Raw genomic sequence first — 17,764 nt, 5'->3', positions numbered from 1 at the left:
AGATTAAAAACAGTGAGATTTATGGAGTTCAAATCCAAAGTTAAAACCCTTAGATTCAGAATTCAACATATTGATTCTTCTTTAAAATTTTACTACAGAAACTTGAATACAATCACCAATCAGCTCCCTAAACTCATCACCACACACCCAATTCAGCCAGCTCGGAGTCGAATTTGGCTTCAAAACTCCTTCAGGTTGCAGTTCTTTACATTGCTATGGACTGTGAAAACTCATTGGACCTGGTGATTTTCGAAACCTGTTTCAAACTATTAGGAATTTGGTCTAATTCTGATTGGAGAAAACCATTCAAATCACTAGAAACAACTCTTATTGCTTTAGGACGATCAGAGACGGCTTCAGTAATGGAAACCAAAGCTCGTAAAAGCTTTAAAACTCTGTTTCGCTTTTGAGCTATAATAGGAAAGTGATAAAATCTATAGAAACCATAACTGGTTTATAACTGCTTAAACCAAAAGCCGCCATTAAAGCAACCCATTTCTTCTTCTTCTGGGCAAATTCCAAACCCTTTAAAGCCAACTGCAGCTCCATTAGTTTCTAAGACAGAACGCTTCGAAAAAAGCCAAGAAAACTCACCCAATCTCAAATGGAGTCTCCCTCTTCCTTCAATTAATGAAGTCTTCTAGCCCACATATATAAAAGAAAATAAGCAAAGTTTTTTTTTTTTTTGAATCTAGGGTAAATGGTTATTACAAGTACAAAGAACATGAAAAGGAAGAGATAAAAATAGAAACAAGATCAAACTTAAACTATATTGTACAAGGCAAAGACGTCAAAGCAGTTGCAGCATAATAGAGCAGTCTGGCGCAGGGATAAATTTATGTATGCAAAAAAAAAAAAAAAGAAGGAAGAAGGAAGAAGAAGAAAGAGAGGAATGATGAGAAACTAAATGGCAGGTGGTTTTACTGGAGAAAGCGAAGCGAAGAGAAACAGAGCGAAAAACGATGCAGCAAAGTATTGTCGATGACTATGCAACACAAATTTCAACAATAAACAATTTGTTTAGCACAGTTTTTTTTCAAAAATACTTTTAGAATCAAAAATACTTTTTTTAAGTAATACTAAATAAGCCCTTAATTGAGTTGATCCCCAACAGAAAATGAATAGAGTAATAAATGAAGTCATTTCTATTTAAAGAGTTGATTTCAAAATTCATCGTTGCGAGTTTTTAAATTAAGTGTCTGTTTGTTTGCAGCAAAATGTTTTCCAGATTTTCCAAGACACGAGTAAAATAAATGGGTTTTAGGGGAAAATGTCTTATGGATTTCATTTCTGTAAGACATTTTCCGGTTCCTCCTTCATTCAGGTAAGGTTCTTTCTCGTTCTTCCGTTCTTCGTTCATTTTCCTTCTTCCGTTCTTCATCTTCTCTTCCAGGTAAAAGTTCGTCGTATATCTTCTCTTCTCAGCATATTCTGTTTCGTTTCCTCTCTTTCTCTCTTTCTCAGGCAAATCTGCCATGAATTCTATTGTTTCAATCCCTTCTCCTAGTGTTTGGCCTCTGCTTTTTTATTGGGTTTTAGGGGAATACACTAAAGAAGAAGAAGCAGAAAGATAAGATGACATGAGGGACGATGGAAGCAGTGCCAGGGGCGTTGGGAACAAGCGCCAGCTTGGCTCTTCGTTTGGGACAAACTGTTTTCTCCGCTGCTTCACTTCTCTTTATGTGTTTGGATGTTGAATTCTATAGCTATACTTCTTTCAGGTAACTGAAAACGTTTTAAGATTCTTCCATTTATTTGGTCATATTTTATCTTTCTTCCTCTCTTTGGCTTTTAATCTTCAATACCCATGCCTCTTTGTTTCTGATATTTGCTCGGAATTCAATTCGTTGTCAACTTTTAAAAGCTGGTTCTGATGTTTCTTTGGGAACCTCCAGGGAAAAACTATCACAATCGTGATCATTTTAGTGATTGGTTTTTAAGGAATTGGATGCTTCGTATGTCTTTTTGCCATGTAAAATAGCAGCTTTACCATGTTGGAGAGAGCAAAAGTAATTCTGGTTCCTACTGGTATCTTCATGGAAATTGTTTGAAGGGATGGGCTTTGGGCTTGGGCAGAAAGTGAATTAGGTGAATTTTTTTTATGAAAACAAAAGGATTTAAGGTTTTAAAAAAAAGCCATTTTTAGGAAATCTTGCTTCTTGCTTACGGATGACTGCAGGGAAAGCTGCCATTTAATGATTGAAAGGGTAAAGTTATCTGAGAGTCTATTTTGATTCAGGGATATGCAAAGATCAATTGCTTTTTTTTTTTTTATGGATGACTGAATTTGGACTTTCAACAATTAGAGTTATCAAAACCATTCTCAATGTACATGACCTGTTACTTGGCTAGTTGTTGAACTAGACCATAGAATATAACTTATTTGCTGATGATATTTGTTATCCAAGGCTGGATTTCCAGACTTCTTATTTTCGATTCTGTTCAGATTGAAATTATTTGTTATTTTTCTTCCTCTGTTAAAAGTTTTCACCAGGTGAATGGAAATGGAAAAAATGCGTCTTTTTTTGTGTATAAAATGCACAATGTTGGGAGCATTTGTACAAGTAAAAGGCCTTAATTTAAGCAATTAACAAAATGGCCAGAGTCAAGTAGCTCATCAAGTGCTAATATCAAGGATGATTAAGCTAGATGTCAAGGGAATCAAGATAGTTAACAAGGTGAATTGTAAAAGTAGATAGTGGTCTTGTATGGCTTTTGCATTTGAACTTTATTCCTTGACTTGGGTCCTCCTGTTTTGCATGTTTCTGGAAAGATGAAACTAGATAATGAGGCACTGTCTGTATCTGCTATCTAACTTCTATAGATTAGCACAAACCATCTGGATCAATCTTAAGACAATGAATATAACCACTTTATTCTGTACTTCAGAAAAATTGTTATTTGAAACTTCTTATCTCCAATTTTCTTCGATGGAGATGCTATGTGCTTAGGACATAAGACCGTAAGTACCAATCTGCTATGACTGGCATGGCCGTCTTACCTTATCTGTTCTTGCAATTTCAAAGCCCTTTCACTAGTAACAGAAGCTATTGAATGATAAAAAATTGCCATAGGATAAGGTCTTCTATTGTCTAAACTTGCCTTGTCTATGGTGTTGTTCGATCAATTGCAGGTACAAACTATAATTTTCAATTGCTCATTAGATATAATGATATAGAAGATAATGTTTGTGTTTTCATTGTTGCTCACCAATTGTTGGGTGATAAATCAATCTCCAATTTTCCTTTAAATTTTTTCGTAGCTACTTGGTGACAGTCATGGGTTTAGTGACTCCATGGAGTGTGTCATTAGCATTGGTTGATGCATATTTCGTGTTCGTTAAAGGCTTACCACGACAACCAAGGGTACTGTTAGTTGTCATTGTTGGAGACTGGGTATGTTACGAGGCTTATTATGCATATCATCACCATGGTGTTATCCCTTATCATAATTTGATGTAAAAACATGTGTTTTATCTGATTGCAGGCCTTGTCATTTCTCTCACTAGCCATGGCTTGCTCAACTGCTAGTGTGACAAGTCTCTTGGTCAATGTCAGCTCGACATATTGCTCATCAAAGATATGCAGTAGATATCAGTTGTCTGCAGCTATGGCTTTCATGTCGTGGTTTCTATCCTTTGCTTCAACTCTCTTCAATCTTTGGCTCCTTCCATCTTTGTAGCGACTCGCCACTTCCAAGTTCCAACCCTTTCTTCATACACAAAAAGTTCAGCAGGCAGATCCTGACAGTTCCATAGATGTTCAAATTAAGAAGTGTACATTGACAGTATTATATACAAACATCAAAATCTTGAACGATAAAATTGAATTTCAATGTTTTTGAATAAAGTTTGCTGTCAATTTACGATTCAATGGTTCATTTATCTAGTTCATACAGTTTATTAAAAATATAACATTCAGCAAATTCTTGCAGGTGGTGAAAGAAAAACTGCAGCTACAACTGCAAAGAGTCCCTTGCGGTTGTACCAAAATGACAAATTAGGGCCATTTCTTAATTACCCCTTAAAAATCCACCAATTTCAGCCAAACATTCCAAAGCCCTCAAATCACCCCTCCATTATTATCTCGACAATTGTTTCTCCTAGGGAATTTGCTTGTTTTGTTTCTCCTAGGAGGTATCTTTGCAAGGGTCACACTTGACTGGTTATGGCTCATAGGCAAGGGATGGTAAAGCTTAGGTTCAAAGCTGGTTTTAACAATGAAAAATCAGGTTTATTGAGTTGAAATTGGAAATAATGATCCCTTGCATTTTGATTTGAACAAAGTAACTGATGAAATTGTTCCATAGTCGTAGGCTACACGCACCAATGCTGAGATTTCATATTCATTAAAATTCCTTTGTATTCATCAACACCATGCTTTAAGATTACTGAATGTGTCATTGTCTTCTATTCTATCTGTCATATATCATATATCAAATTCCTAACCACCCTACTAATCAAATAGTTAAGTCTTTAATCCTTAAAAAATTGCAGCCAGAGGTAGATGGGTTTCAATTGCAACATGATAAATCTTTTTAATAAAGTAATTTAAATCTAAAATAATGAATTTTAAACTTAAAACATCGGAGTTTTGATTGTTAAACTTAGTTTAATTTGTGTAATTTTATATATATTTTCAGATATTTTTCACTCTTCCAAAATTATCTGTCTAAATATTTTAGCACAAATATTACAAATAATTTATTTGACTTTGGTTGTTTTCAATTTATGATGGTTAATATTCTAACTTAATAATTAAGTATTATTATATATTTAATTAGATTTATTTATAAATAAATCATTACTATATATGTAAAAACAATTTAATATATATAAATATATTAATATATGTAAAAACAATTTTTCTGGAAAATATTTTCAGCAAATCTGTCAAACAACAAAAATATTTTACAGATTCATCAAAACACTAGAATTTGGGAACCAGTTAGGGACTAATTTGTGTAATTTCTAAAATTTTTAGGTTAAAATTGTAAAGTTGTGTTACAGGGGACACACAATTGTGTGGGAGGGTCTAGGCCATGTGGGTCACATGGTCGTGTGGTCTGGGTTGGGTTCGATTTTGCCTCAATTTTCTAGCAAAAGAACACACATATAACTTATGGGGTCTCGTATGATGATCTTTATGTCCAAAATTGATCTGGGATACTTACAATAGGTCTTTTAATCGATGAAAATGTAATAATTACTATTGATGTTTAAGATTTATCGAGTTTTAACAAGATTTCAAGAAAACCCATTAAATATTTAGAATTAATTTTAGAAAATTTATCAAGAACGATATTATATTAGATTTTTAGAGTTCTACAAAATTAAAAAAAGGAATCCTTACCGATCTTGGCACATTAGAAACAGATTTTGACGACATTACGCTAAAACATTATGAAGAATAGATTGAACGAGGTTGATGTTGGGTACGAGATTTGAATATAACATTTTCAACAAAAGATGATGAACATTTTTATGAAAAAGAGAAGTAATAAAAATGTATTTAAAAAGGAGGGAGAAATAAATTCTAATTAGGTTTGAAAAAATAATCAAAATCCTAATATAATTAGGAAATGAGTTAAAAGGCCAAGTTGTGCAAATTTTGGGGTTGTTTTGGCAAATAAACCTTCTTGTTGAGATTTAAAACAAAAGGAAGGGAATTGGCATGGATAGAACTTAAGACTATAAGGAGAATGGGGTGATGCTTGGCTATTGGTCTATTACACATTTCTTAATTATTTCCTACCACATTTATTTATTATACTAACTTAGTTTTCATCCTTAATTGTTGAAAAATAAAAAGGAAAAATGCAAAAAGTAGGTTAGTGAAACCTAGAGAGGTCATATTGTGATTTTTTTAGTTAAGATTTTGAAATTATGTTAAGTAATTTGTTCTAGTTAAGTGGTTAAGGGTTGTGCTTGTGTGAGAAAGGTTTTAGGTTCGAATCCTTTCGCTTCTGTTTTTGCAAATTTTGTCTAAATCCCTAGTTTTTGGCATTTGGTTTAAGAAATATTTGAGTGCATTTATTGACAAGAATGAGCCTGTTGGTTTGATGGTAAGGTATCAACTTACCCTTTGGTCTTATGTTCAAATCCTTACATATGCAAAGTGGAAAAAAAATATTAACTTTGGGAAAAATCTTATGTGGATACGACTAGGAGTTAGTTGGGTAGTTTTAAAAGTAGTGAAGAGAGATTTTCTTCCAAATTTTCTTTTTATTATTACCATCCCCTTTCCCTCCCCCTTCATTTTCTCGTTAGTTTTTTTCTTTATGGTAGGTTTTCCAATTTTTCATGCTTTTTTCTCTCTTCTTCTTTTTTATTCTTTTGTTAATTTGTGTATCATCCGTCCTTTGTGCTATAAGTTTGTCATTAAGGGTAAGGTTGCTTCATCCTTTATTTTTTCAGCCATGTATTAAAATTACTTTATTGGGCGTTTAGGGTTTCAGAGCTTTAGTAGTATTGTATTAATATGTATTTTTTGTACTTAACGAGTTCGAAGCGTTTTTAAGAAAAGAACAATAGGTGTTGGGCATTCCTTCGACGACTTAGATATTGTTGTTGTTTTCTTTGTGGTAGGTTCTTTAATGTTATGTTAGTGAGTCAATCTTGATTTAGTGTTGCATTTTGTTACTAATACGTTTGGAATATTGATTTTAGGTTCTTGTGTGTTCTTTCGCGAATCTACATCAAAATCAACAATCAAGCGTGTGATTTAACTCAAAAAACTCATCGAAAATTCAAAAAATATGTAAAACAAAGTTGTTTTCTAAAACTGCCCAGTGACACATAATCGTGTGATAGGCCGTGAGGGACACAGGACCGTGTGTGATTTTGTAGCCCATGTAGGGCACACGACCATGTGTGTTTTTACAACCCATGTGGCTTGTCATGCAGGCTATGTTCCCACACACTACTGTGTGAGACCATGTTGATCGTGTGGATAGACCATATGGACCACACGACTAGCTTTTTGGGCTGAGTAGGTCTTTTGGGCCAATAAAGGGTCGATTAAAGGACTCGAAATTTAGGTCCGATGGCATTAGGTAGGCCTAGAAAGCATAAATTTTAGTAAAACAAACATGGGTAAGTGTAGGAAGTATGTTAAATAAATTATGATAAATATAATAATGCAATATTATTTGCTATAAGTAGGTACGTGAGTTAAGCATGACTATTTTGTAAACCATGTGTTATACATATTTTGTTATCTGTTCTGATAAGCTATCCGATTCGACCATGAATATGATATGCTATGATATATATAAATTATGTGTAAGTTACGGTCCGTATAATATCTGTTTATGTATGCATGCATACAACTTATGTGATAAATATGTATGTCAATGTGATTTAGCATATGCATTGGGGTGGTTCTGATTTGCTGGAGGAAGTGTTTTCTAGTAGCTGTGTAAGCCCAATTTTACCCGGGCCTGGCAACCAACCTAAACAGTCCATTTTACAAAAAAATAAATAAACCCAAAACCCATTTACAAAAATAGGCCCAAACATGGCCCAAACCCAATGAAAACTAGGGTTTCAGAACCCTAGTCTCTGCCACCGCCCTTGCGCCGCACGCCTCACACGCTTCCATCACATCACTCCTCTGGCAGCCACCAACTTTGCTACTTGCTTCAATCACCGCAACTTACACCTGCAAACAAGTCAAGATCAGTACCAACAGCAAGAACAAGGGCTACAAAAGCTGAAATACATTGTAAAAATAGGGGGGATTTTTCTTTTAGGTTTTTTCTTCTTTTCTTTCGGCAAAAGCCAAATACACTGTAAAAGGGGGGCCCTTTTCTTTTCACGAGATTGAGTAATAAAAAACAAAAAGGTGATTTTTTTATCTCAGATTCGCGTTTCTTTTTCGTTTTATTTTTTTATATTAAATAGAAAATAACAAAGGCAAAGGGGACTCACCGGTGAACTTTCGTGATCACATCATCGAAGAGAGGGGAGTCTCCATCGCAGTTAGGATCGGGTTTGAAAGGAGGCCGGGGTTCTCCTCTGTTTTGGCCGTCTAGAGGGTTTGACCCTCAAACGGCACTGCGAGATAAGGGCCAAAAGCCCATTTCTTTTCCTCGTCGGCCGCAACCATGGCAGTTGCACAGTGGACGGAGGGCGGAACCCTAGGTCGAATTCGAATGGCTGAGGGGAAAGGCAGAGAGTGTTTGTCTGTTTTTATTTATTTATTTTTGAAGCTGATTAGAATGAAATTTAAGTTTTTTTTTAGTTTTTATAGCATTTAAAACGGCACCGTTTCACCTAGGGGTCTCAGCGCCAAAATGGCACCGTTTTGCGTGACCCAACCCATTACCAGGAGGATCCGCGTGTTTTGTGACTAGGGTATAATTACTACCCTAGTCCTTCCGCTTTGTTAACATTTTTTAATCAAGTTTTATATTTCTTTAAATTTACCCCATAATTTTCTGCGATTTCAGTTCAGTCGCTATTCGAACGACGTCGTTTTGGAGGAGAAGGGAAAATTTCCCTTTCAGTCCCTCCATGTTATTCGCGCGTTCAGGGTAGTCCTTCCTTTTATTTATTATTACTAATTTGCCCCAAAATTTCATCCTTAAGTTCAATTTAATCCTTCTTTTTGTTATTTTAGTTATTTTATTGTTAAATTAATTGATTTCATATTATTCTTGCTATCTTTATTATTTTACCCTTTTATTATTGTTTTCACATTGCTAATTAATCAATTTTACATCACTTCTATTGCATCTTTTACTCATACATTTAAATACTTTAATATATTTTATTTTATTATCTATTTCATTTATAATTATAAAACCTTAGCTTATTAACTGTCATTATTCTTTTATTCATTGTTACATTAATTACGTTTGCATTGGTATTTGTTTACTTATGTGGATTTTTAATATTATTATCTTATAATATCATTTCATTATTTATTTATACCCATTTATATTTTCAAAATATTATTATTATTACTATCATTATTATTATTATTCTGTTTTAAAATCATAAGGTTTTATTATCAGCGTTATAAATTTATTATGCATTATTATATTAAGTTTCTTCATATATTAATATTTAATTTCATCATAAATCTTCTTATGTGTTTTCTATGTAAATCTAATATAATACACATATATATATATTATAATTCATACACACCTACATTTTTCTTACATATATTTTGTAACTTAAAACTACGTATACATACATATATTCTTCCATATATTTTATAGTCTTAAAATATATGCATACATCTATACATTTTTATAATACTTATATGTACATATATTTTATAATTTACATATATACACATATATTTTTGTTATATTGTATAATTTTAAAACGTATATATATATCCACATACATATTTTGTACTTCATAATTTTGATACCTATATATATACTTTATATTTCTATAAATTTTATTCATATCTTTTATTTATTTATTTTTATTTTAAAAGAACATTTTAATTTTATTTGCTTATGCTTGCTATTTTACATGTTATTAAATTGTCCCTTTTATTCGTTCATTTTTATTACTTGTATTACTTTTATGCTATCGTATTCAGTATTGCTTTGTACGCATATTAACCTTGTGTTTCATTTCTACTATTTCAAGTTAGATTAATTTATCTCGACGCATAAATTTCGACTTTCAAACAAGTAAAATTTTATGTTTAGATTCGAGAAAATTGATCCTTAACGCATTTGGTTCCAATTTCTTTGGATCTAAATAATCGAAAACGCTTTTTGTTACGGGCCCATTACAAATAAAAGGCCCAAGAAGCCCAATTCCCCAGACCCAACAAGGAGTCAGACTAGGGTTTCAGTCTCTGAAACCCTAGTGCCCCACTTGACTGCAGCCTCCACTTGACTGCTGCCACCAACCCACCGCCTCTGTCACGTCCTCTGCCACCACCGCCTCTCCACTGGCGCCATCGAGTGCCTGCAAACAATTAAGAAGAAACGACAGTACTAGCAAATAAATGTATAAAAGCCGAATTTGGATATCGGTTTTAGGGGTTCTGCTTCCCCGATTTTCCTTTGTAAAACGTCACTTAGAAATACAAAGAAAAAGAGATAGATTCAAGCAGAAAAAGCGAAAGCAGAAGCAGATCCAAGGTTTCCTTCTTTTATATTTCGAAAACACTAACCTATTTACAAGTTTTTTATACACGGCATATACATATATATATAAATAGAGTAAAAAAGAAAGGAAAAAAATACCTGCTTTTAGATCGGCCGAAGAAGGGAATTTTTTTAACTCTCCGGCCGCCGCATATGGCGGCGATGGCGCCGGCTACCGGCGGAGGTGCGATGGAGACACGGCGGCCCTTTGGCCGGTATCTGGATTTGCCCAGAGAATATAAGGCCCCCTCCTTTTTTTTTCTTTACAAAATGTTTGAAATGAATTTTTTTTCCTGAAAATGCTGCTTTTATAGTTCAGAAAAACGACGCCGTTTTGGTCGGCGTCCTTAAGCCCCAAAACGACGTCGTTTTGGCCCTGACCCGCGCGGTGACCCGACCCGAGGGGAGGATCCGCGTGTTTTCACCAAATGGGTTATTTATGCACGTAGTCCCTCCTATTTTACAGAACATTACAATCTGGTCCTATTTCGTTGTTTTCACTCTTTTTGATTTAGCCCTAAAATTTTATTTTTGATTTATTTTAGTCCCATCGAAGCGCAGCGTTTTGGGAATTTGGAGTATTTACCATTTTGGTCCTCCCTCTTTCGGCGCCCGTCACAATTTAATCCTTTTTTCGTTTTTTATTTCGATTTCGCCCAATACTTTAGTTTTTATTTCGATTCAGTCCATATTTGAGCAATTTTATTATTCAGTTATTATTATTATTATCTTTACTATTATTATTATTATATTCATTAACATTATTATTAGTATTATGTTTTCTTATATTCACTTATGAAATTCTTAGATATATTTGTTTTAATATATTACTATTATACAATCGTTTTCGTATACATATACGTGTGTATATATATATGTATTTATTTATTTTTCTTTTCTAATGTATTTATTTATTTTTCTTTTCTAACCTATTTAATATACTTACTCAATTTTATATGCATATGTATATATATGTTTTTTTATATATATTAAAATATGTATATTGTTTATATATATTATGTCATTTTATTTTATTTTATTTTCCACATATGCATATATTTTCATCTATATACATATATTCTTATGTTTTGTAATATTTATGTATACCTTTCTTATAATATATATATGTATGCATTTTAACCTTTGTAAATACATGTACATATACACACATATTTTAACTTATGCTTATATATATCTCTTTACATTTAATTGTATTTACTATTTATTGATTTCTTTTTATTATATGTTTGCCATCTTATTTATTTATCTTTTCTTATTTCATTTGTATTATTTTTTTATGTTGCATTATTATTGTTATTTTACACCTACTTCTACTTGGATTTATCAAAAAACGGAAAATTCAAAAATAAAAGTAACAATCGGTATTTGAGATCCTCGAAAGAATCGAGCCCTAACGTATTGGGTTCTAATTTTCTTCGTTGAATCTAAATAATCGAAGTTACTTTTTTTTAAAAAAGGACATAAATAAAACTCATTATTGAGAATTCAGTACGTCGTGTCCTAATGCATTGGACATGATACGTTGATTCCTCGAGACGAGAATTTTTCGAAATAAATGTAATATTTAATGTTTAACATTTGAAGAAATTGTATCTTAACATGATTGGGTTGCAATTTTTTTATGACTTAAACAATCAAACATCCTTTTAAATTTTCCTATGCGAGTTTAGACTGGCTCATTTCTGAAGAGGTAAGATATCGCACCCTAACGTATTGGGTGTGACATTTTCTCTTTCTGAAATGCTAAAGTCTTAATGAGCAAATCCTTTTTTATAACTTTTCTTTCAAAATAAGGATCGTATTTTTGAAATTCTTCAATGTTTTAAATTTTCGACACTAAAGATATTAAGTAATCAACTAGGTACCAATTTTGGGCGTATCGAGGGTGCTAATCCTTCCTTGTGCGTAACCGACTCCCGAACCTATTTTTCTAAATTTCGTGGACCAAAACCGTTGTTTTAATAAAATCAAATGGTTTATTAAAAACAACCACTTTTCGAGGTGATCCAATCACACCTCATAAAAAAGGATTGGTGGCGACTCCCGTTTTCATTTTTCAAAACCCAAGTCGACCCCGTTTTTATCAAAAAATGGCGTCAACACTTTTAATAAAAATAAATAAATAAAAAGCTCATCATCGGGAATTCAACACATTGTGTCCTAACGTATTGGATATGACACGTTGTTTTCTCGAGATGAGGATTTTCCTAAATAATAAATAAAGGCAATATTCAATGTTTTGTATTTTGAGAAATTGTGCCCTAACGTATTGGGTTGCAATTTTTATACGACTTAAACAATTGAATATCCTTTTAACTTTTATTGTGCGAGCTCTTAGATAAGCTCATTTTCGAAGAGACGAAATATCGTGTCCTAACTCATTGGGTGTGACATTTTCCTTTCCGAAATGAGAAGATCTTAACGAGTATCTCGTTCCATATAAGTTTTAAAATATAGAGTCGTATTTTAAATCTCTTTAAAGTTTTTAATTTTCGACATTAAGACATTAACTAATCAACTAGGTACCAATTTTTGGGCATTACGAGGGTGCTAATCCTTCCTCGTACGTAACTGACTCCCGAACCTTTTTTTTTGAATTTCGTGGACCAAAATCGTTGTTTTAATAAAATTAAATTGTTTATTAAAAACAACCACTTTTTAAGGTGATCCGATCACACCTTATCAAAAAGGATTGGTGGAGACTCCAGTTATCATTTTTGTTTTTCAAAACCCAAGTCGACCTCGTTTTATCCGTAAAATGGTGTCAACAGTAGCATTACTGCATTTTCGGCGGTTAAACTATGATATATGTTTGGCAACTGAGGTGCACTATTATGAGTGGCATGCCACCACGACCCGGTGTGATTTGGATGGATGGACTCTTGAAGTCCTAATTGGTGTGATTCGTTGGACGGAGGTGGTGTGTAGCAGATGAATGTAGGATTTGTATCTTCATTTGTTCTGGTCTGGTATGGCATATGTACTTCTAAAAACATGACATTCTGGTATGATATATTTGTATATGAAATTATGATATTCCACAATCGAAATATGTTTCGGCTATATGATATTATGATCTGAAATACATATGTTTCTAGTAATATAACATTCTGATATGTTATTGATACATTAAAGTAAAATTTTGTGATCACATTTACACATGTGCTTGTTAAATAAAAATTATGCTTGTTGGTTGAGATACACACTGGGCTCCTAGCTCATTTGTTTGTTTAATATGTTTTAGGTTAACTTCTAACTTAGGACCGGACGACATGCGGGAGCTTAGATTGGTTACCAGATAAAATATTTATGGGTTTACAATTTAATTATTTTTGGACTGTAATATGTTTTTGGTCCTAGTTTTGGTTTTTGTTATATTTGTTAACATTTAATATTTTTGAGCATTAAACTGCAAATCACACGAGCTAATAAGTTAGATTTCGCTTTTCAGACTAAAACAAACTTTGAAAATTTTTCGCTACAAGATTAAATAATCATTTAAGTATTTTTTGAAAATAAAATATATGGTTTGTAACGAATGATTGTTTTAATACTAGAAATGATCTGCTCACATTAGTACTTTCAAAACGCGCGATTTTGAATGTGAATTATGGATTTTAAGTAAGTGTTTTCGAACTCGGCTTTTCTAACCATCAATGGGTGTTTTGCCAAAATTTTATGTTTTCGAAGCATGCATTGAGTTTGATTTGAACCGAAGCTTTGAATGAGTTGATTTAATCACTTAGTATCTAGTCATAACTTCTAGGCCGAGTTTTGGGGTGTTACAACCCAAGCGTGTTGTTCTTTTTAGACTTCAGTTGAATCCTTCTCAAGCCCACCAAAATTTCTTCTTAACAAACTCATATCTATCTGGGCTCCAAAAATCATCTCTGGAACCTTCTTTAAAAGTTTTCCAATCGGCTGCTTGAACTGACCCAGTCACTTCCAGTCCATCCACCGGTAACCTAAGCTATAGTTGCATGTCCTCCAAAGTGATAGTACACACGCCGCATGGAAGATGAAATGTGTGTGTCTTGAGTCTCCACTTTTTCACTAACGCGCTTACGAGTGTCGGGTCCAACTTACACCCCTTACCTACAAGGGCCACATGGAAAAATCGACATCTCTCATGTAGGGTTCGATCAAGGGTGATGGAGAAGTGGATAGATTATGAATATACGTCTCAAAAATTTGAAATTCTTCCTATTTAGGTAAAAATATACAAAAGATTAAATTCAAATATAACAAGGAAATAGTAAAATTAAACAACATTGAAATATAATTAAAAATATTCCTACCATTTGCAATTGGTCAACGGAAATGTGGTTGTCATCAAAATGAGTTAGAGATTTTGTCATTGCTAATTTTGAAAAACACCGAATAATTTGTAATAGAAAAAATAATTTATGAAAATGTTGAGATAATTTTAATAAAAAAATAAAGTTGAGAGAGAAATAAATTTTGAGTGGGATTTAAAAGGGAATTTAGAGAAATTTGAGAGAGATTTGAGATTGAATTGGAAGAAAAATGAAATGGGGAAGGGTTATATAATAAAATGGGACCGTAGAGAGTGGGTGGAGGGTCCAATGGCTAATTAAATAATCGTTGGAGAAAGTAGTCATTGGAGTTATCGTTGGAGGAAAATGCTTTTGGCTGATTTGGTAGAAAGCGCTTTCAGCTAGAAGCATTTTTTTTGGCAACATATTGAAAATGCTTCAAACTGGAAGTGTTTTTCTGCAAATTAGCTAAAAAAGTTTATAACTAGAAGTGTTTTTGTAAAATTGACCTACTTCTATAATTTTTACAAAAGATTGCCTATTCTGGTAATTTTGTTTTTCGACATTTTTAAATAATTTAATCCAAATTCATAATTTTAACATTGGAATTTTTGAAAGTCTCTCGTATGAGTTTGAAATTTCAAAAACTCTATATTGTTATTTATAGTTAATTTTGAGGAAAAGAGTTTTCTATATAATAAAAATAAATAAATGTTAACAAGTATACTTACGTTTGTCTCTAAAATTTGCAAACAAAAAAATAATAGAAAATACACATTAAATGTATACAAATGAATAAAGAAAAATCATTTTCATTTCTAATAACAAATGAAAATTAAGAAAAAGAAACTGAAGAAAAGTAGATATTTTAAATGTATTGAAAATCATATAAATAATTAACACAAAGACTTCACTTTTTTCTAAGTCATCCTCTACCATTTCATGTCATGTGGCAAACCAATCAGTACCAATCAAAAAAAAAAATCCTCATAATTTAAATCCAATACTGCACTAATCTCATAACACAGATCCTTTGGCTACTAAACCAAGAAAACCCAGTTGTGTTAGAGTTTATGCTTTCCGAGTGGTTGACTTTTCCAGGCAGATCAATTTCAATTTCTTTCTGAAAGTTTCTCCTTTTTTTTTTAGTTCAACCTTGATTTCTACTTTGTTTCCCTTCTTTCAAGTTCCTTTCTTTTTGTATTCAGTTTTACTTACTTTTGCTAAAAAAAAAAACCCAACCTTCAAATCCCTTTTGATTGTATTGAAGTAGTAAGAATCTTCTCAATACTAAGTGCAGTATTAGCAACCATCTTGACTTTTCAAAGATGAATGGTGTCAGAAATTTGACACCGAAAATCTAAGCATTTAAGGCATAGATTTTTGGGTTGAAATTTGGCTTGGGATAATTACAATTTTGGTCCCTAATTTTATAGGGACTTTACAAGTTGATCCTTGAGCTTCAACTATAAATAGGCCTAGCTATTTCTCATTTTCTACATCCCACAAATGCCATTCTCTACTTAAGGCATTGTTCTCTCTCCTTATTTGTAAATTTTCACTTGTATTTTGGAGTGAAATATATTTGGTAATGCCCGAGGACGTAGGCAAAATTTGCTGAACCTCGTTAAAATTCTAGTGTTCTTTATGGTTTATTTTGCATATTTTGTGAGTGTGATTGTAGTGATTTATTGTGCTATTAAATTACGACAGAGGGATATTCTGGCTAGGAAAGACCTGGTACTTAAGCGATCCTCGTGATCCACCTCTCTTTCCTGGGAATTGAACTTAGTGTGATTTTTTAGTACAATAATTTTACTCTTTTACACACTTCCGTGTAACAATTGGTATCAGAGCTAGATTCGTACTTGGGGAATACTACTGTTTACGATACTATTTATGTATACAGTATTGTTCATCCACGGTACTATTCATATAGATGGTACTATTCACATATACAGTAGTTGGGATTGAGGAGAAAAATGGCAGAGACATCGTCATCAACAAAGACTACCGTGACCAATGCAAAATTTGAAGTAGAGAAATTTGATGATACCAATAATTTTGGTATGTGGCAATGTGAAATCTTGGATGTCTTATGTCAGCAAGAGTTGGATATAGCCCTTGAAGAAAAACCTAACAAGATGGATGACAAGGAGTGGACCAAGATCAATAGATAGGCGTATGATACAGTCCGCCTATGTTTGGCCAAAGAGCAGAAGTACTCTGTCATGAGGGAGACATCAGCGAAGAAGTTGTGGGATACACTGGAAGAAAAGTTTCTAACAAAAAGTCTTGAAAATAGGCTTTATATGAAAAAGAAACTTTTTCGATTCACTTATGCACCCGGTATGTCGATGAATGACCATGTGAACTCATTCAATAAAATTTTAGCAGACTTACTAAATTTGGATGAGAAATTTGAAGATGAAGACAAGGCATTATTGTTTTTGAATTCTCTTCCTGATGAATATGATCATCTTACCACTACATTGCTTCATGGAAAGGATGCGATCACATTTGATGCAGTCTGCAGTGCGTTGTACAGATCTGAGACTCAAAAGAAAGATAAAAGAGATCACAGAGATACAATTGCAGAAGTCTTAACAGTAAGAGGTCGTTCACACAGCAACAAACCTGGTAGAAGGGGCAAGTCTAAAGGGAGACCCGCCAAAGATGAATGTGCTTTTTGTCGTGAGAAAGGGCATTGGAAAAAGAATTGTCCTAAGTTACAAAAGGGCAAGGCTATTTCTGATGCATATGTAATGGAGTATGATGAGGAGTCAGACTTTAGCTTGGTTGGCATGGTAATGACATGTCATACGGATGAGTGGATCTTGGATTCGGGATGTACTTACCATATGTGTCTAATAAGGACTGGTTTTCTAGTCTTGAAGAACTAGAAGGTGGAGTTGTTTTTATGGGCAATGACAGTGCTTATAAGACAATGGGAGTAGGTACAATCAAATTAAAGAATCACGAGGGCTCAATCCAAGTCTTGACGGATGTTCGTTATATACCTAGCTTGAAGAAAAATCTCATCTCATTAGGGGCCCTAGAATCTAAAGGGCTCACAATCACTTTGAGAGATGGATTACTAAAGGTAGTAGCTGGGGTATTGACAGTGATAAAAGGCACTAGAAGAAATAACTTGTACTATTTAAATGGAAGTACAGTTATTAGATCAACATCAACAGTTTCTGCGAAAGATGCAGATTCAGAGGCTACCAGGTTACGGCATATGCGATTGGGACATGCTGGTGAAAAAACTTTGCAGACTTTGGCGAAGCAAGACTTGTTGAAAGATGTAAATTCTTACAAATTGGAGTTCTGTGAACATTGTG

The 17,764-nt window shown here is 33.2% G+C and overlaps 2 protein-coding genes and 2 long non-coding RNA genes across 4 annotated transcripts; 2 read left to right on the top strand and 2 right to left on the bottom strand.

Annotated features, from left to right (window-relative positions):
* Positions 1-205: 205 nt before the first annotated feature.
* On the bottom strand, positions 206-1,477 carry LOC107902273 (protein PHLOEM PROTEIN 2-LIKE A10-like). The gene is made up of 2 exons (XM_016828488.1): positions 1,300-1,477; positions 206-411 (listed from the first exon to the last, which is right to left on the bottom strand). Exons 1-2 carry the CDS (start codon positions 1,475-1,477, stop codon positions 206-208), a joined length of 384 nt encoding a protein of 127 aa, XP_016683977.1.
* On the top strand, positions 1,169-3,846 carry LOC107903648 (CASP-like protein ARALYDRAFT_485429). The gene is made up of 4 exons (XM_016829758.2): positions 1,169-1,324; positions 1,465-1,721; positions 3,263-3,395; positions 3,487-3,846. Exons 2-4 carry the CDS (start codon positions 1,591-1,593, stop codon positions 3,679-3,681), a joined length of 459 nt encoding a protein of 152 aa, XP_016685247.1. The 5' UTR covers positions 1,169-1,324; positions 1,465-1,590; the 3' UTR covers positions 3,682-3,846.
* Positions 3,847-6,293: 2,447 nt separating this feature from the next.
* Positions 6,294-7,481, top strand: LOC121216839 (uncharacterized). The gene is made up of 2 exons (XR_005913050.1): positions 6,294-6,582; positions 6,668-7,481. It is a non-coding gene; the product is annotated as an uncharacterized lncRNA (long non-coding RNA).
* Positions 7,482-9,647: 2,166 nt separating this feature from the next.
* LOC107903650 (uncharacterized) lies at positions 9,648-10,404 on the bottom strand. Its single transcript, XR_001685874.2, has 2 exons — positions 10,222-10,404; positions 9,648-9,940 (listed from the first exon to the last, which is right to left on the bottom strand). It is a non-coding gene; the product is annotated as an uncharacterized lncRNA (long non-coding RNA).
* Positions 10,405-17,764: the final 7,360 nt, after the last annotated feature.

The sequence above is a fragment of the Gossypium hirsutum genome, chromosome D05 (genome assembly GCF_007990345.1).
Source record: "Gossypium hirsutum isolate 1008001.06 chromosome D05, Gossypium_hirsutum_v2.1, whole genome shotgun sequence".
NCBI classification, from domain to species: domain Eukaryota; kingdom Viridiplantae; phylum Streptophyta; class Magnoliopsida; order Malvales; family Malvaceae; genus Gossypium; species Gossypium hirsutum.
The sequence above is the reverse complement of the archived record's forward strand: the minus strand, read 5'-3'. Positions and strand labels throughout refer to the sequence as shown.

Coding starts and splice junctions, on each gene's coding strand:
- LOC107902273 (XM_016828488.1), bottom strand. CDS start 1,477: ATGGCAGATTTGCCTGAGAAAGAGAGAAAGAGAGGAAACGAAACAGAA. Junction 412..1,299: donor TGAAGGAGGAACCGGAAAAT/GTCTTACAGAAA, acceptor TTCCTATTATAG/CTCAAAAGCGAAACAGAGTT.
- LOC107903648 (XM_016829758.2), top strand. CDS start 1,591: ATGGAAGCAGTGCCAGGGGCGTTGGGAACAAGCGCCAGCTTGGCTCTT. Junction 1,722..3,262: donor TATAGCTATACTTCTTTCAG/GTAACTGAAAAC, acceptor ATTTTTTCGTAG/CTACTTGGTGACAGTCATGG. Junction 3,396..3,486: donor TTGTCATTGTTGGAGACTGG/GTATGTTACGAG, acceptor ATCTGATTGCAG/GCCTTGTCATTTCTCTCACT.